The sequence below is a fragment of the Alexandromys fortis genome, unplaced genomic scaffold (assembly GCF_014885135.2).
Source record: "Alexandromys fortis isolate MF-2015 unplaced genomic scaffold, M_Fortis_MF-2015_v1.1 scaffold_75, whole genome shotgun sequence".
NCBI lineage: Eukaryota > Metazoa > Chordata > Mammalia > Rodentia > Cricetidae > Alexandromys > Alexandromys fortis.
The window spans coordinates 848,691-867,411 of record NW_026067956.1 but is presented as its reverse complement, the minus strand read 5'-3'; the positions used below and the strand labels follow the sequence as shown (position 1 = coordinate 867,411).

Sequence of the window (18,721 nt, the reverse complement as noted above, 5' to 3'; positions counted from 1 at the left end):
AAGCTCGGTGTATAGCTGTAATTCAGACAGTGGCCACAAGAGGGCGAGCATAGTCCAGACTCCGTCTAGCTGTTGCTCTATGAACTTTTTTTTTTTTTTTTTTAAAGACTGGAGGTTGGAGCAGCTCCCACCCAGTCAGTACCTAGCAGAGCTGCGGGAGCCTCCACAGAACATCTCCGGATCGCTTTCTGAGGCTGACCGCTGAACCAGGTGCAGACCCTTCACTCAGCCACCAGGTTGAACTGCTTCTCCTACAGAAGGGACCCTGTGGCCCTGACTTGAGATAGGTCACTAGGTGACCCCCGCAAGCCTCTTTCTATGACTCCATCTGGATTTGGCTGGCTGTGGGGACGAGCTTCAAGAGACTGCCTGGGTTTCCGTGGGACAGCAGTCAACTTTCTGGCTATCATGGCCATTGCTGGGAACTGAAGGCGCGGGCTCCAGCCTCCACACAGGCACACAGGTGAGTCGTGTCGCTTTGACCTGGAAGCTACGGGGTGGTAAAGCTGCAAAAGGCAGGTGGAGGGAACGATGATCTGATGAAGCAGAGGACTGGGGGGTCTTGCAGACACAGAACCTAGCGTTGCCTGCTTCAGGTGGGAGGGGTCCAGTGAGCTGAGCCTGTAGACACCTGGGCCCGAGGACCCAGCTGCTAAGGATGTAGAACATGAGCCTGCACTCTGATGCCAGAGGGATGCTGTTATTTCAATTTCATTTCTGTTTAATCTTATCATGTCATAGCCTCCCAGAGCCAATTCAGTGAGTAAATGGTCAGGGGACAGCCACTCTGTGTGTGTGTGTGTGTGTGTGTATGTTATGTGTATGTTGAATATATGGATGCATGTGTATGCATGTGTATATATGTATGTGTGTGCATATATATGTATCTATGTACACACATGTGACACACGCACACATATATGCACACATATACATACCAGGATACTATGTATGATGCGGAGGTTGTTGAAGGAGCATCTGCTCCTCTCCAGCTGAGAACTGAGTACAGTTAGAAGAAGGAAGGGTTTAAGATCTACCTAGCAGCTTTTTCTCAGAGGCCACATTTGCAGTGACCTTGTTTGGTTTAAGTAAGTTTTAGAAACTTGTCAATCCAAAGAAAAGCTGTAAGCCCTGCCGAGTTAGAAGCCAGAGCACACAGAAACTAGTTCCGAGTTGCAAGTGAGGCTCCTGATCCATCTTGACCCTTCTGGTGCTCCCGGTGAAACTTCCAGAACCGGGGTCCTAATCTCAGTCCTATGCCACATTTGAGATTGCTTTTTTTGCAAAGGGAACTCCACACAGCTTCACTTCTAGGACTTTTTTTGAGCAATGGGGAGTCTGCAGGACTCTGAAACCCAACCAGTGAGACTGGATTCTCTTTGGACCCCCTTCTCCAGCTATTCTATAAGACATTGTAAAGTCCTCTCTCCCACATCAGCTCCCATGAGCCTCACCATACCCCCTGGACTTCACACCTCAGGGGTATAGTGCAGAAGGCTAGATGAGACCAGCAGATTGGGCCACCTTCCCAAAATGAAAGATGGAAAAAGGAACCCTTGTGCCATGAACTGCCCCACTTCCACACCTGTGTGAAGGTGTCCCCCACACACCTGTGCAGAGAATGCAAGGATGGCCCACACTCGTGCAGAACATGTGACAATGTCCCACACCCATGCAGAGCATGCAAGGATGTCCTATGGCATTTTCAGCTGTCAGATACAGACTCTGACCCTATTCTACCCTTTGCGGGGAGTGAATCCTAACATCCCCTGGAGGTCAGTAGAACGCCCCTCCCTGTTTTCAGGGTGGCTTCTCTTTGATCGGCAAAGCTTGAAGTCCAGGCTCTTTGAGCACCAAAACTTGTGGGTCCCTCAATGCGACTCAGGTTTCCCCTTCCAGGCCCCTCCCTCTGATCATGCCCTTACAGGGGTGCACTGGCTGGCCCTCCAAGGTGTGCCCATCTCTGCTGCCTTATAGTAGCCCCGAAGATGGCCACTGAAAGTGACTGACGCACATGTATATCCTTGATACAGCGGCCATGGCTGAGTCAGTGCTGTGTGCGAGGATCTCCTGAATGATCTGATCACTTCATCTTCCACTCTCATTTCCAATATCATCATCTGTAACATTAAGGGGGCCCTGCTTGTTGGGGTTTCCGTCCTGCCCAGTTCTCCACAGTTGTTTATCCCCAAAGAAAATCACACAGAGATCTCTATAAGCTATAAAGCTGATTGGCCCATTAGCTCAGGCTACTTATTAGCTCTGGTAGCTTATATTAACCCATTGTTCTTATCTATGCTAGCCACATGGCTCGGTACCTTTCTCACTGGCCCTCATGTTACAATCATCCTTGCCTCTTTGGTCTTGGTTAGGTTATCTTTACAATGGGAATGATAAAACAATGAGCTGTCTCGCTGCCCTGCTCCTAGTGTTCCCAGGAGAAACTCCAGCGAAGTCCCTTAGGGAAATTCGTCTGAGGCCCAAGGGATGTTTACAATGCACTAGCCGCTTACACTCAAGATGGTCAGCTGGGACTTGGTTGAGAATGCAAACTGGGCCTAAAGGTCATAATAGATGGGGTCTCAGAGTCCAGCACCTGCTCCTGAGTTCGTGAGGAGAAAACCCAGCCCCACATAAAACTGGAACGGGCAGAACATGCTTACATTTTTTTCCCCCAACTAATGAAGAGTTGAGCATTTCCCAACTCATTCCTCTCTCATCTGCTCGGCCCCAGCCCCTTTCTCTCGGCTCCCCTAGGCTGTTGCTTAGTCCAGCCAAGAGGTGTTAGGAGGATGGCTAGGGGGGTTGCCTTGTGGATACACTCCAGATCACGGTGGTCTGGAGCCAATCTGGAGAGAAGAAAGGTGGTATGAAAGTAGGGTTCCCTGCCCTGTGGATTCTGGGGCCCTCTGGCTGCAGACGCTGTTGCCTTTGGCAGAGCCAGGGCCGCAGAAACGGTGCCTTCTGTTTTGTAACTCCTCAAGATCGGGGCCAGAGGGGAAGGGACCACACACATCCTGAGACCAGGGAGGTTCCCCTATGGCTGAGCAGGGCTGGAGCCACCCAGTGCCCCACCTAGAGGCCCTTGCTGGGTGGAGGGCTTGGATAAAGAGCCAATGTTAGGAGAGTAGCAGATTGGACACTATGGGGAGAGGCTCAGAGAGGCTGGGTGGGAGCTGTCTGTGTGAGAGGTCCTGGAAGACCCAAGGACCATCTTCATCTCCTGTCCCTTCTAGAGACTGGAAGAAAGACCAAGAAGCTGAGTGCATGTGTGTATATGTATGTGCCCCAGTGAGCGAGCCAGTGTGGGGAACGGGGCGTCTCATTACTTGGAGTGAGGGCATAGAAGAGACCCCATCGTTCCTGGCTCATTGGAAGGGCAGTTGAACATCCTCTGCTCAGTCCCAGCCTCTTCTCAGCCCCAAAGGCCTCATCTCTGGAGACTAAGTTCTTGCCTCCCCTTCTGTATCCCCACTCACGCTTCCTTCAGGTCCTGCCTCTAAGATGGGATGGGTTGACCCCTAAGACCCACTGCAGTCTCCCTACCAGGGCCTTTCAGGCACTGTACCATCCCATCCAGCTCGTGGGAGCTTGCTTGTTTCTCAGGCTCTCTGTGGGTCTCCTCCATGCTGGGATTCATTTTCCAAATTTCACTTTAAAGAGAAATATAAACACCACCCCATCTGACTTACTTTCTCTTCTTCCTTTATGTCCTTTTCCTTCCCGCCACTCCCTCCTCCCCTCCCCCATTCTTTATTTTGGTTAAACAGCCAGACAGCTAAAAAGCATCAGGAAAACCAGTTGATATAAACTCATGGCCAGTTAGGACTGTGTTGAAAGCAGCGTGTAAAATTATAGGGCATATATGTGAGGGGGAAAAAGCCAAAGGGTTCTGTGTAAACAAACACTTTGCAATTTGGTTTTATGAAAAGGATTTTTCTCATTACACAAAGAATGCAAATGTGTCTTAGAAAATCTCAGAAAATCCCTTCCAGCCTGGGTCTCACAATGCCTCTCTGCCCTGGAGCCATCCTCCTGCGCAGGCCCTGAGGATGGCCTTCCAATCACACAGTTACGCGGGACAGAATGTGCTGGTGGAGGCTGGTGGAGGCCTCGCGGCTGTGCAAACGCCATGGCTGGATCCCTTCAGGGGAAAGGATTTCCCAATTCCGGAGCTCAAGACCTTGCTTCAGCCTTGGGAGATCAGATAGGCATAAGTCCCGGGGTCAAGAGTTGTTCGTTAAGACTTCACTGAGACTGCTCACCCTCTAGGTTCCCTGGGAGATGAATTCCTGCCTCAGCCCACTGTGGAAATAGGGTGCCTTCCCACCTCCTCCGCTGACCCTAAAACTCTCAATGCACCTGTGCTTCTAATTTCCCTTATGCAATTGTCTGACCCTCCCAAACTGCTGATGGCTTCCTTAGAGGTTCTCAAGCTCCTGGTGCCACTAACCTTTAATACAATTCCTTCATGTTGTGGTGATCCCCCCCCAACCATAAAATTCTATTTGTTGCTACTTTATTACTGTCCTTTTGCTCCTGTTATGAATCGTAATGTAAATAGCTGTGTTTTCTGACTATCTTAGATGACTTTGTGAAAGGGTCATGTGACCCCAAAGTGGGTCACAATCCACAGGTTGAGAACCTCTGTCAGAAGCTGTCTGTAGTCACCATGTGGGTAGTAGCATTTTCTTCAGGTGCTGTCCAGCATGGCCACGGTGTCTCGGGCCTATGGCTCCAGCCCCACAGAGAGCTGCTAAGGGAACAGCTGAAAACTGGCCAGGTGTTGAATTAGGAGGGGCAGGGCTGCGTCCCCGGCACCCGGACGCCCGCATGGCTAGCTTATGCCCAGAAATAATTACACGGAAACTGTATTCTTCCAAACACTGCCTGGCCCTGCTAGTTCCAGTTTCTTATTGGTTAGCTCTTTCATATTGTTCTAACCCATTTCTAATATTCTGTGTAGCCCACGAGCTGGCTTACCAGGGAGGATCTTAACCTGCGTCTGTCTGGAGCGGGAGAACCATGGCGACTCCTCGACTCAGCTTCTTTCTCCCAGCATCCTGTTCTGCTTTCTCTGCCTACCTAAGGGTTGGCCTATCAAATGGGCCTAGGCAGTTTCTTTATTAGTAAGAAATCACTCCCACATCAGCCAGGGCTTGGCCTTCTAGCACTGAACAGGGAGAGGCTGGAGCTGGAGGGGTCCTGCACCTGGACGGTGCACCTTGTTCCCGCAGGTGTAGAAAAGACCACACTTCAGGCTGGGGGGTCCTGCGGGCGGGCACCTGGATCCACCCTTTGTTTGTTTTCCGCATAGTTGACTAGGTGTCTCCTTCCTCTGTCGCTTCTGCTACCCAGCGTCTCCAAGGCTCTAGGACAGGATGGACAACAAAGCCATGTACATGCACACCGTCAATGACCGGGACAGCGGCTCCATCTTCGAGGAGCCCTTTGACGGCAGGAGCCTGTCCAAGCTGAACCTGTGCGAGGATGGTGAGTACTTCAAGCTGTCAAGGACCCTTGCTCCCCCCCCTCCCCGGCCTTGGTTATCCCAGCGCCTGCTGGCCTTCCTGTCTATCTTAGCAGATGCTGAATATTGGATCTTTGGAGGTCCCTTCTGTGGGGTTTCTGTCATTCATCTCAATAAGCCTATGTCATCGGCAAGGTGAGGACCTGTTTTACAGATGGGCTTGTTGAGACTGAGAACAACATTAAAGATTCTATCACTCACCAGCCCCTCAGAGGGGATCCAGCACGGGATATCCTTGCTCCTCAGACTGGAGACCGAGGAACAAGGGCGTTTTAACAGCTCCATATCCCTGTGCACCAGCAAGCAGCCATTTAGTAGATGTCTGTACTGTCCCTGAGTACTGTCTCTAATAAAAGCATGCTTCATGCACAGATCCACTCTTCACGGGGCTTGCGTGGAACAGGAGGACACTGTCCCTTCAAGCTGACTGCCTAGAGACAGTCCCTCATCCCTGCTATAATCCCCAGAACAGTATTTGGTTTGGGGACACCCTGTCAGTCGCCTCTCTCAGGAGCTATGGCTCTTGTCTTTTTCCTCATGGGAGCAGACTTAGGGCAGGAAGCCGTGTCTGAGAGAGGAAAGAGGGGACCGCCCCAGTGGAGGGACAGACAGGGGGACCTGAGTTTCTGAGCAAGGGCTCCTCGACCCTCCTGTGGGGATGCTGAGCAGTTATCTCTTCCCCCGGGTCTAGTCTGTATGCAAGCTGTCGGGGAAGCTCTGGAGGAAACTGGACCAGCGCCTGCCCTCAGATGACTCAGGGTGACTGGTGGGAGGAGGAGCTGGCCCGAGAGCAGTCCCCTCAGGGTGGATGCTGAAGCCAGGCAGGGAAATGGCTCCTGGAAAGGGGCTGAAGGATGACTGTATCATTTTTTCCTCTGTTGTGACAAAATGTTCAACAAAAGCCTAAGGAAGGGAGGGCTGATTTTGGCTCACAGTTTGAGAGTGTCATGCATGGCAGGGTGGCTCAGGAAGCAGAGAGGGACAAATGGGGGTGTGAAGCTCCCTTTTCTCCATCTTATTTACTTGGGGCCCCCCGCTATTTACTTGGGATAGTGCTAGTGAATCTCCCCCTTCATTTAAACATGTCTGAACATCCTCATGAACACACTTAGAGATGTGTCTCCAGGGTGATTCTTAGCCCCATCAGGTTGTCAATCAAGACAAACCATCACAAAAAATTTTGAAAGAGAAGAGGTGCGAAAAGATTCAGTCAACATGTTCCCCGGACTAGGGAGAGAGAAGGAAGGTGCGCGCGCGCACACACACACACACACACACACACACACACACACACACATTCAAGTATGTCTGTGTGTGTGTCTGTGTGTGCTGCCTTGTTCAGGATATCAGCAAGGGTGATGCTGAACCATGCCCCTGATTCAGTTCTATTCTCATTGACGCATTAGGAAGGAGGCCGCCAAGTTTGGCCAGAAAGAACTGGGGTTGAGGGTAGTTGGAGGGAGTCCTCCAAGGTCAACCTGGGACACCAGGCTTAGGGTGGGAGCGAAGCCTGCAGTGGGGTGTCACTGTGGCCACCACATTTTCTTTCCCCCCTTTCCCATCTCCCTTTCCTGTTTTCTGGATCTCAGATCAAAAACAATCATTCCTTTGGACCAGAGAAACAAAACCAAGCAGTGGGCCCGGCTCTGTGCTTAGTGGCGCCAAGCTGATGCATCTGCCAGAGCATCCATGATACAGTGATTGATGAGGCTCTCAGCTGCGCTAGTGTCCTAAGGAAGGGTTCCCTGGGCCCCGGTTTCTGGTGCAGTGATGGCAAGAACTGTGGATTCCAGACTGACTCTAGGCCTGCGTCTTCGTCTGCCAGAATGAGACACAGTGGGTATCTCTGAGGTCATTGCATTCGGGGTGTGGTTCTTTAAGTCCAGTCTCGGGGATTGATGCTACCCCCATTTAAAGGCAAGTCGAATCCTGGGCCCTGATTATATGGCCAAGGAACCCAAGCTCTCCTCCTGGGCTGACACCTTCAGGATGGGGTCCCCAGCACTCTCCCTAGCCTCTGCCGCCGAGGACGACGCTCTCTCCAGAGCATACACTGTCCTCACTGCCCTCGGATCAGGCCTCCCAAACTCTGGATTTTGCTCTCCTGCCTCCTGTCTTGCTACCCCTCCCACCTCTGCTCCCAGCTCTCATTGTCCTTACTTCCACAGCCTTTTCTCTCTCCGCACACTTGGCAATATTCACAGTCGTTATACTGTTTCTTCTCTGCTCAGGTGGTAAGATGTAGGCTGAAGGAAGGTTGGCAACTCCTCCAAAGCAGGAGGGCTGCTTTGTTCTCTGATGCCTCCCAGGCCCGGGGGCTAGCACTCTCTAAATGTTCACAGGAAAGCCAGCCAAGGAGCAAGTGGATAATAAGAGCACAAGGACCTTGACATCTGAAAGTAGCTAAGCAAATGCCTTTGAACCCCACTTCTGAGTTCTTTGCATTCCTTCACTCTTTGTCCCCTGCTGGTAGGTTCTGGGGGTGGGGCACAGAAGTGGGGAAACTCAAGACAGCCTGGATCTTTTTTGGAAGGATCCTGATGCTTTTTTGATCTTCCTCTCTGGAGAGTGAAACAGAGGAACAAGAGGAGCGAGGTCAAGAAAGGAAAGAAGAAACTGGAAAGAGGTGGCAAAGGGAGGAAAACCTGGGCCAGGTCCATCCAGGAAGCCTTCTGTAGATTAAAACTGCGAAATGTTGGATGAACTCCAAGCCCCTTTGAGGGCGGCCTCCTAAAATGTAGGGTGACGGGACGCTGTGTTTCTTCTTGTTGGAGTCTGATCCCTTGGGTCTTGGCATGGAGCAAGATCCTCGAAGCACAGCCCAGCTGTTCAGGTGTGACTCAGATTTTAATGCAGGTGGGACTTAAATAACTGTGGGTGGGGGCTGGAGAGATGGCTCAGCTGTTAAAAGCACTGGCTGCTCTTCCAGAGGACTGTGGATTCAATTCTCAGCACCCATTCGACAGCTCGCAACTGTCTGTAACTCCAGTTGCAGGGGACCCAACACCCTCACACAGACATGCATGCAAGCAAAACACCAATGCATATAAAATTAAAATAATAAATTATTTAAAAATTACATTTGGGAGGGAGGTAGAGGCGGGGAGGCAGAGGCAGGTGGAGCTCTTGAGTTTGAGGTCAGCCTGGTCTACAGATTGAGTTCCAGGACAGTCAGAGCTACTCAGAGAAACCCTATATCTAGAAAATGATAATATAATAAAATAAAATAGATGAGCACCATGGGTGTAAATACTCACGTTAGACAGAGGTCTGGCCCTGACTGAACACTTCCAGGTTGTTCTGTCTTGGCCTCCTTGCCCATCACTCCCAGCGTGAGCCCATGGGTTCTGTCTGTACCATCCCATTCTTGACAACAGCCTTCCCACCCCACACCTACCTGGGCTCCAGCCATCACCTCAAGTCCCATGGATCCCTTCCCCAGGCACAGCCCTGCTTGGATCTCAGAGCTTGTGGTGCTGGTGTCCAGTCACGGCCACAGAACCCCTGACAGAAACCACTCACAGGAGAAGAGTTTACTTGGGCTCACCGTTGGAACGGGTCTAGCCCATGGTTGGCTGGATTCCTTGCTTTTGGGTCTGAGGTGAGGCAGAGCATCTCGACAGTGAGAACACAGATAGTGTAGCCCACCTTTTGACTACATGGTGGCCAGGAAGCAGAGAATAAGTCCAGGACAAGCTACAGCCCCTGAGGGCAAGCCTCCAATGTAGGTTCCAGAAGTTTCCATCAGCTACAAATAATGTCATCAACTATGAGCCCATTATTGTGCCAACCCACCAATTAGATAAGGGCCCTTGGGAGCCTCTCAGTTCTCAAGGATCAGATCTACCATCTGGGAACCAAGGCTTCAACACCTGAGTCTTTTGGGGGACACAAACCATAACTAATCATTGTATAAAATATAGTGTATTCTGGCTGGCAGGCCTCTTGTGTACGTGTGTGCGTGTGTGTGTGTCTGTGTGCGTGTGTGTCTGTGCATACACTCGCGTGTGCGTGTAAAGTTTCTCATCCTTACTGTACTACAAATATCTTGAAGCCAGGTAAGGTGATAGGCTCTTCTCTGGGTCCTCCAGGCACTTTTTAGGCAATGGGCACTCGGGAAATCTCGGGGATAGTCAGCACGTGACTTACCCAAGGCCACTCAAGTAGTTAGTAAAGGACTGAAGCCTTACTCAGGACCTCCCTGCCTATAATTCAGGGGTCTTTCCTGGGAAAGGAATTGGAAAGGGGACTAGTGATTAAGAACTGATCTTCACCTCTAAATTCTGATAGGGAAATTGGCTGGGAGGTGGATGAGAATTAAAACACAGAATCTGCCTTTCACCTGGCAACCCTATCTTCAGGGATGTGGCCCGGGTCGGCCACTGGCTTGAGCTGGGCTCACTCAGTGGAGTCCTAGGCAGGCGTTCATGGGAAGACAAGGCTCACCCGGCCAGAAAGATGTGTGGCTGTACTGGTACTGATCCTTGCTTGATCGCCACCCCCTACCCTCCTCACCAGAGCTTCAGGGACAAAGGACTCCATCTCATCAAATGAGCCAGTGTCTCCAGTACAGGCCGCAAGGCCGAGAGTTCCTGTTATGCCGGCAGAGGTCGGAACTCCACAGCATGAAACAGCATCTGGTCTGGGGATCGAAGCATTGTGCTGCATGCTGGATTGGGGGGGGGGGGGAGGCATTGCCCAGGGAGTGTCCTCGGTGCCAAGGAAGGGACCCTCTGCCAACATCATCTCCCGGGGTCACCTTGCTGCTGACTGTTGCCCCCTTCTTTCCCAACTCTTCTATTTCTCCCCCACCTTTCTCTTTGCTTGCTCCTAGCTTCTGCCTTCTTCTCTCCTTCCCCGCCTAAATTTCTTTTTACTTCACAGTTGCTAAGGGGAGCAGAGGGACTGTGGCACGCCATTGGTCCCCTCCATGGAAGGCCCCCCTTTCTAATACTGGCATCTTCTCACCCTCACATCTGTCCAGCTGCCTACCCTCCAGTGGCCTTGGTAGTTCAGGTCCTCTCTATCTCCGAGGCCCTGTCTTCCTCTCTATGTCTTATCGCTCAGCAGCCTCCCTGGAGCCCACTGTAGACCAGAAGCCGAGGGGCAGGGACTAGAACCTGCTAGGCCACTGCATAGGGGATGCAATATCGGAAATGCTTAGAAGAACCATCGCGGAGAAGACCCGAAGGGCCCCGGCATGTTACCATGTTGTCTCACTCAGTCATCCCTCCAGAGACTCAAAAGAGGCGCAGCCAGGGTTGCTCCCTATTCTTTCTTCCCTCCCATGCTCCTTCCTCTCCTTTGCCTCAACCTCGCCTCATTCTTGTTTCAACCTTCCCCCTCCAGCCTTCCTTTCCCCCTGCCTGCTCAGCCAGCTGGGGACCCCTCTAGGCTCTGCCGCTGGCTTTAGGACCCAGAGGAGTCCTAGGAATGGTAGGCTCCAGGCTGAGCCCGCCTCCTCTGAAGCGGTTTGTGAGGCCCTGAGAGAGGTGTTAGTGTCAGAAAAACACGGTCCTGCTTCTCTCCCCTTGGCCTCAGCCCGCCCCGCCGCACGCACGTGTGGCGTCATCCATGGCTGCCCACGGGAAGCCAGGGGAGGTAATGAGTTACATGTGCTTCTGGTGATGGCGGGGTGCCTGCAGCCTGGACTCTGCGGTCCCACGTTCTTTCCCCATAAAATTAAATTATTCTCCCAGGGGACCTGCTACATCTACCTTCCGTCCAGCAGACAACCCTGCTTCATTTGGTGTAGCCGAGGGCTGCTGGGCGGCTACGCAAGGGTCTGGCTATGACCTCATTGAGGGTCACCACCCTTTATAGGTTAGAGCAGAAGAGGTCCCTTAACTCATTCAGTACTGTAACACCAGGGGACATGTCCTGGTAAGCAAGAGTGGAGAGCCAAGTACTGGTAGATGAGGTCAGGAGCACTGGGGATGCTGGTGGCCTGGTGACCCAGTGGGTTACCGCCCCAACACAAAGAGACTCAGAGAGGGGGGAAAGAGGTCAGAACTGCAGTTTTTCAGGTCATAGGCCACACACAACCATTGTGAGCTTGGGCACAGTCCTCGGGCTGGGTGCAGAAGCCTCTGTGTACCTCCTCCCCCATCCCACTTGCCCCTGTTCTGTACCCTACCTCCTCCTTAGGCTCAGGTACCAGGGGACCCTGGTAGGAGATGGGAGGAGGGAAGACATGGGGGCTTGGGTATGTACCATTCCTCAAAGCCTGCTCTGCAGGGCTACCTCAGGCTAGGCTCCTTTCTGGGGGATCTTATTCTTTCTGAGTTCCAGCCACTCTGTTTCATCCCTGAAACATTCTCAGGCCCAAGGGTGGTGGCAGCTCCAGGACCCCGTTCTGTCCCTGGCGAGTGTCTCATATCCTTGCCTCCCATTGCATAGACTCCCTTTTAAAACCTAGGAGTCTGTCTGCTAGACAGGGCCATCCTTTGCCCTGGCGGGGGGTGTGGCTTTGCTCAGAGACCTCATCCTTAAATAAGATGAATGTCTTTGTCCTTCCAGGACCAGAGGAGGGTGTGACTGAACCATGCACAGCTGTAGACACTCAGTGCCACGTGCTTTTGTCTTTACCTGTTTGAGAGACCCAGAAACCCTTGCGGAGGCGGGGGAAGGGAAAGACAGAGAGGTCCTGAGGAGGAAGAAGGGGAGGCTTTAACACAACATCACAGACAAACCCAGCATTAGGCATGTTTATCCCTTGCTCAGATGTGCTGGGCTTCCTTCTGTGGCACACCCTGCTCTGTTCTGGGGTAGAGGTGGTCCAGCTGCAGCCTTCAGGGACACATCAAGCTCAGTCCCATTCAGATGGCCCAGCCCTCCTGTCTTCCAAAGCAGACACCCTGTGACCCTTCCGACGTGTGCTTGCAGCTGCTTGGAGAAAAGGAGAGAAGGCAGGGACTTCAAGCCTGATTTTCTCTGCTCAAGGGAGAAGCCAGTTCGCCCATCACAGCAGGGTGGAGGGCGGGTGCCTTACAGTTCTGGAAAGAATGATGGTGCAGATGGAGACCGGGCTGCGACCCCCATTTCCACCTAGCAAACATCTTCAGCTCAGGCATCTGGCTGGGGACGGGAACTTGGAATCTTTACTGGCATTTGGGGGCTATTCTACAAGCTGGTGATCTTCTGGGATTTTTGTTTGTTTGTTGTGGAATGTGTGTGTGCACGCATGTGGTGTGTGTACATGTGCGTATATGTGTGTGCATGTGTATGTATGTGTGTACATATGTATGTATATGTATGTGTGCATGAATGTGTGTATGCGTGTGCATGTGTGTATGTGCACCATGTGTATGTATGTGCATACATATGTATGTGTGTCTAAGTCAGAGGTCAACTTTTTGTTGCTATTTCTCAGGCATCATCGTGTTTTTCTCTCTGATCTGAAACTTACCAGGTAGGCTAAGACAGCTGGGCAGTAAGCTCAAGGGGTCTATTTGACCTCCTTTCCCTGGTCCTGGGATTATAAGCACGTACCGCTATTCCAGCTGTTTCCATGGGTTCTAGGGTGAACACGGTCCTTGTGCTTGCAAAGCAAGCCCTTTACTGCCTGAGCCATTCTTCCAGCCCAAGAAGAGGACCTTTTGGCCTAAGTCCTGATGCTTTTTGAGTCCCTGTACGTCTAGATACCATATCTCCCCTCTACTTGCAGTATCCTTTTAAGACAAGGGCACTGCCTTTCATTTATTTTTTTTAAGTTAAAATTTAATTTTTCAAATTTCATACACGAGGACTGTATTTACATCCTCCCCCCTTCACTCTCCCCCCCCAACTCCTCCCAAATGCTTAGGGCTGGCCACTGTGCACCAGATAACCCAACAAGGCTCTTGTTCCAACAGAAGCTGATCTTCTTCTCCCAGCGGCCATCAGTCACCTGTAACTCTTCATCTCGTGGTAGGGTCTTGCGAGATTTACCCCCATCCACATTGCCACTGTACCAGTCTTGTTTAGGTGACCAAATTTATGAGATTTTATGGGTGTAGCATCTCTGTTCTGACTCTTAAATTCTTTCCGTCCCCTCTTCTGTGATGCCCTCTGCGCCATTTGTATGGGAGCTGTGTTGTAGAGGTATCAGCTGGGGTTGGACACCCTAACCAGTCAGTTCTCTTCATTTGGATTAATTGTGGCTTTCTGGAATGGTTTCCATCTGCCCCAGAAAGGAGCTTCTTTGATGAGGGGCGAGAGCTCATTTACTGTGAACATAAGGATACGCAGTTAGAGCGCAGATAGGGATCGTGCTAGTTTAGGGATGTGGCAGTAGTTGGTCCTCCTTTAGGACCTGCGGCTTCACCAATCACGGGTGGTCAGTAGTTGACTAGGTTTAATGTATCAGACGTTAATTTTCTCCTTTGAATTTGCCTTAAGTCCAATTTAGACAACTTGGTTGCCCTCAAGACACAGGTGCCACTACTACACCCTTGGGGCTATCTTGCCGTGCTGGTCCTTAGTGTGGTCTGTAAGCTTTACAGCTGGGTACAACATTGCTTAGTTTTCTTTCTTGGCAGCTGGCATAGACTCTTCAGATAATCCTCAGGGAAGTGACTTCCGGGTCAGTTCCAACTCTATTCCTCTGAGTCTTGTGTCAAACTTACACGGTGTCTACAACAGTAAGGTCTCACCTTCAAGTTCTGAGAGACAAACAAGGGTGAAAGCCTGGAGGATTTGGGGAGTCTCTTTGACTTTCCTGACCAGCAACTTGAAGGGAATTTTCCCATGCCTGACACTGGTAATTCTGTTAGCTAGTCTATGGCTTTTGGGTAGATTATTATCACCACACATGGCATAACTTCAGTTGATATATACATACATGCATATACGTATATACAAACATATATCATGTACATTTTTTCAAGTAAACCTGAGATTATATGATTTTATTTGGGACAAAAATTGTAGTACCTTCCACCAGCCCCCTCCCTCAAGTCATTCATTCTTTGCATAGGACTCCATGGCCTTCTCCATCCCACTTGGATCTTTGTAGTTAGCTGACTCTCCTTCCCCCGCCTTTGCCACATCTGGACTCTCTTTCCATCTGAGTCTTAGCTCTCAAAGCAGATGAACAGCAGCCAGCAGGCAGTTCTTGTGTTGGTGGAAAATAAGCACAAGCCATCAATTGTTTTCAAAGAATCTTTTATCCAGAGTAACCTTGGGAACAGATAGAGCTTGGGACACAGAAGCTTTATGGGGAACTGACAAAATTATACGACAAACTGCAAGTATTAGGAAGAACTGTCCTAGAGCCCCGTGGAGTCTTAGTGGAATTAGCTCAGGCTGCGCCTTCCCCATTTTAACCATCTTCTCTCCTTTTCTTAAAACTGAATGTGAAAGGTTCAGACTCATTTAATGATGGAGCTGATCACTTCTACATCCACCCCTACCCTTGCACCTCCTCTTTTCTGGCCTGTCTTCCCCAGGGACTAAACAAGGCCTGGAGGCAAACAGGGTCACTATGTTAGCTGCTCACTATAGCCTAGTTGACTGTGCTGAGACAGGAAAACCAAGCCACGTGGTGGTGTTGGGTTTTCTTTTCCCACCCTCCCACTCCACAATCAACATAGAATACTCTAACTCTGCTCATCGAAAAATGTGGGGGTGGGTGGGGTACCCTCTACACCAATAACCAGCTCTGTCATAGGGCGCCCCCTAGCTGTCCTCCAATTCTCCTCTCTGACAGTATCTTCTTGCAGACAGTATAGATCCCATAGATGGAGGACTCACCACAGCCCTGACCCACTAGAGATCCCCTTCATGCGCCCAGATCATGGCATATGCTTCCAACCCTGGCTATAAACCAGAGTTCCCAAGATCTCCCCCCCCTCCAGTCTAATTTGCTGCAGTGCCTTAGAGCTCGGGAAAACACTTTAATTACACGTCCCCATTTATTACAATGGGTGTTACCAAGGATATTGCTTGACAGCCACATGGAAGCGTTACATAGGATGGGGTATGGGAGAGGGTGCAGAACCACATAACCTCCTAGGAACCATAGTCCACAAATTCAGCTATCCAGAAGCCATCAGAACCCAATATTTTTGGGTTTTCCAGGAAACTGTATTAGCTAGTATGATTGAGTAATCTTTGGCTATTGACTAACCTTCATCCCTTTTCCCTTCTTAGTGGTTGGGGGGTGGGCTCCACGTTGACCCTTTTCTGTGTAGTACCTTGGTCGTTTTAGTGGCCAGGTTTATTTTAAAGCTACATGGTGCCCACAACTATCTTACTGATGTACAAAAGACCTGTTCACTCTTGAGGTTACAAGGGTTTGGGGAGATATCTCTAGCATATACAATGAAGGCCACTGTATGCATCATCTTATCTAAGATGTTTAGGCCCTTCCAGATCCCGGTAAGACTTACTGCATAGCCCAATGTCACTTCAGGCCAGAGACTCTGTCCCTCCTTGACTCTGTCCCTGCCACATATGTGTCCTCTTCACTTTTATGAACAAAACTCAATGGAGGTCCCCATTAAAAGCACACATTGCAGCGGAGCCAGAGGTCATCTGGGGCTGCCTCTCATCATGAATGTCGTACAATGAAAACATCGGGAGCGATGAGTAACCAGTGTGAGAATGAAGCTTATCCTAATGAAGTCAGACTTGGGCAGGTTTATTGGAGATCTTTGGACGGGCTGAGCACTGGGGGTTCCTCCCAGCAATAAAAAGCCGGCCCCACCTGCTGTTTATGGGCCTGGAACTAATACCAATGAGAATCAAAGAAAATGACCGTCGTGATTGTTAAAACTCAAGTTGGTGGATTCAGAACCATCCCATCCCCTGGGTGCTGTTTCCACCCAGTTACTTTGGAGATAAATACCTGGTTTATCAGACTTGCAAGTGATTGAAAGAAAAATAAATCTAAGCAGATAACTCCCAAAAGGGTCTAAAGTTGTAACTAAAATTCTGAAACATTATTTTTAGAGAAATGGAATGTTCCATTTTCAGGGGAAGAGCATATTGATGAGGGACAGCTTGAAATGCTTCCTCATGTCCCACAGCCCTTACGTGACAGACAGGCTTTAAATCTCCCTACAAAGGGCTCCACCCCAAGCCTGACCTCCTGGCAGGGCTTGGACGGGGGCTGGGCTGCCTGATAATATTCTTTGGGCATGCTCTTGTTCCCATTATTAAAAGCACTCCACACATCTAACCTCGGGGAATAATAAAATACTTTAAGACAATCTTATTTTGAATATATCCTATCAAAAAAAGAAATCAAATGTTTATCCCCCAAGTAAAATGAATTCTTACAATAGACAATTCATTTTCTGCCCAAGAATGTGTCTTCACATTCTCTCTTGATATGACAAGTGTTTTTACTCTAGAACCATGGACTTCTATGCCCCAGATCTGTGATTTCATCACTGGAGCAGAATGAGGCTGTCCAGGGTGGAGTTCAACCCACAGAATGTCGAAAAAAGCTCAGTCGCTAGGGCTTGACTGCGTGGTACACCTACATGGGCACTAAGTGATGTTCCGAAGTCCTGGGTACGTGAGGAGAGCTACGCCTTCATTCTCCCTTTCAAAACAAAATTTTGCTCCAAGGTACATTTTTTTTTAGCCAAGTAGAATTTGCCAATTATTTAATTGTATGAGGCAAATGTAAGAGATGACCTTTCCAGAAAATATAAATGTGGTCACATGTGTCCATTCCTACAGAGAACCTCCCCAGGCCCTGCTGCTGTCCACCCACGTGGGGTGGACAGAAGTGCACCCCGACAGTTACACATAATGAGGGCAGTGCAGGAGATATGTGTGTGAGGTCCTAAGCATAGTTCTCTTGCTGTGCTTAGTAATCCTCGATGTGCTACCTTCCAGAATATTCTCGTGTGTCTGTGTGTGCATAGATGTCCTGAAATACTGTCCACCTCTCTCTCTCTCTCTCTCTCTCTCTCTCTCTCTCTCTCTCTCTCTCTTCCTCTCTCCCCTCCTCCCCCCTCTTTCTTTCTTTTTCTGAGACAGGATCTCTCACTAGTTTGGAACTCATCAAGTAAGCTAGGCTGTCTGGTCAGTGAACCCCATGGATCCTCTTGTCTCTACCTCCCCAGTCCTGTAAACTTGTACCACCATGGTGTGTGTGTGTGTGTGTGTGTGTGTGTGTGTGTGTGTGTGTGTGTGTTACCATCACCAAAGTCAGTGTTTCCCACTATGTTCAACACAGTGGCACTAAAAGTGACTGAGTCACACACAGATGCGTATTTGCCATTTTAATAGTGAGGTATTTATTTAGCTACCTCCTAGGAACTCTCTACTGGTGACGATGATGCAGTTTTATCCCTAAATAAATTTAACTTCAGCAGTGGGATGATGTCAAGATGGCAAGGCCCTGGGATACCCAGCCATGGGCAAACAGTACCGGGAGCAGGTAGATGCAGATTTTTAAGGATGGGGACACTGCAGGGGTCATGAGTAGCCACCTGCTCCTCAACTAAATCACTGTCTCCTATGCTGGCTCACTGAGCCTAGATTACCATCTCCTACGCTGACATACTAAGCCTAGATCACTCTCCGATGCTGGTACACTGAGATCTTTAAGTCATTTTATGTGGGCTTAGTTTTCAAATTGCTCAGAGCTGTTAGCCTTGCCCTCTCATGACCTCTTGGATCACTTCCTGGTCTCCAAGATGCTGCTGTCTCTTCTGGAGGCCTTATCCAGAGGGAAAAAACTTCCCCCATAACCCTCTTAGAGCCTGGATTCAAGTGGTTCTCAGCCTTCCTAGTGGTCATGTTGTGGTGATCCCCAACCATAAAACTATTTAGTTACCACTTCCTAACTGTAATTTTGCTACTGTTATGAATCATAACATCAATATTTGTGTTTCCCAAGGGTTATAGGTGTCCCGTGGGAAAGGGTCATTGCACCCCAAAGGGGGTTGAGAGCGGCTGGCTTGGAAGGCTTTGTTGTCCTTCATCATTTTCTCCATCAGTCTGGTGGCCAGTGCCCCTTCGGCTGCAAACGACAACAACATTTAATAGCTAGCAGCTTTGCCAGGACCCGCTGCAGAATCGTTGTCACATTGGGAAGAACACTTTCTTCTCAGAGTCCCAGATTTTGAATCTACAACAGCTGTTCATGCACCCACGAGGCTGGAGGGAGAGGAGAGACAAGCCCCGTGGTCAAGCCTGCCCTTCAGGCCCAAGGGCATGGCATTCCCCTATACAGATTCTTCCTCAGATATG

General features: G+C 50.0%; 1 protein-coding gene across 1 annotated transcript in view; it reads left to right on the top strand.

Annotated features, from left to right (window-relative positions):
• Window positions 1–126: 126 nt before the first annotated feature.
• Scara5 (scavenger receptor class A member 5) overlaps window positions 127–18,721 on the top strand; it is a 92,174-nt gene continuing 73,579 nt past the window's right edge. The window contains exons 1-2 of the mRNA XM_050152353.1: window positions 127–463; window positions 5,359–5,493. Coding sequence (XP_050008310.1) covers window positions 5,382–5,493 — 112 coding nt within the window. The 5' untranslated portion in view covers window positions 127–463; window positions 5,359–5,381. The remainder of the gene's footprint in view (window positions 464–5,358; window positions 5,494–18,721) is intronic.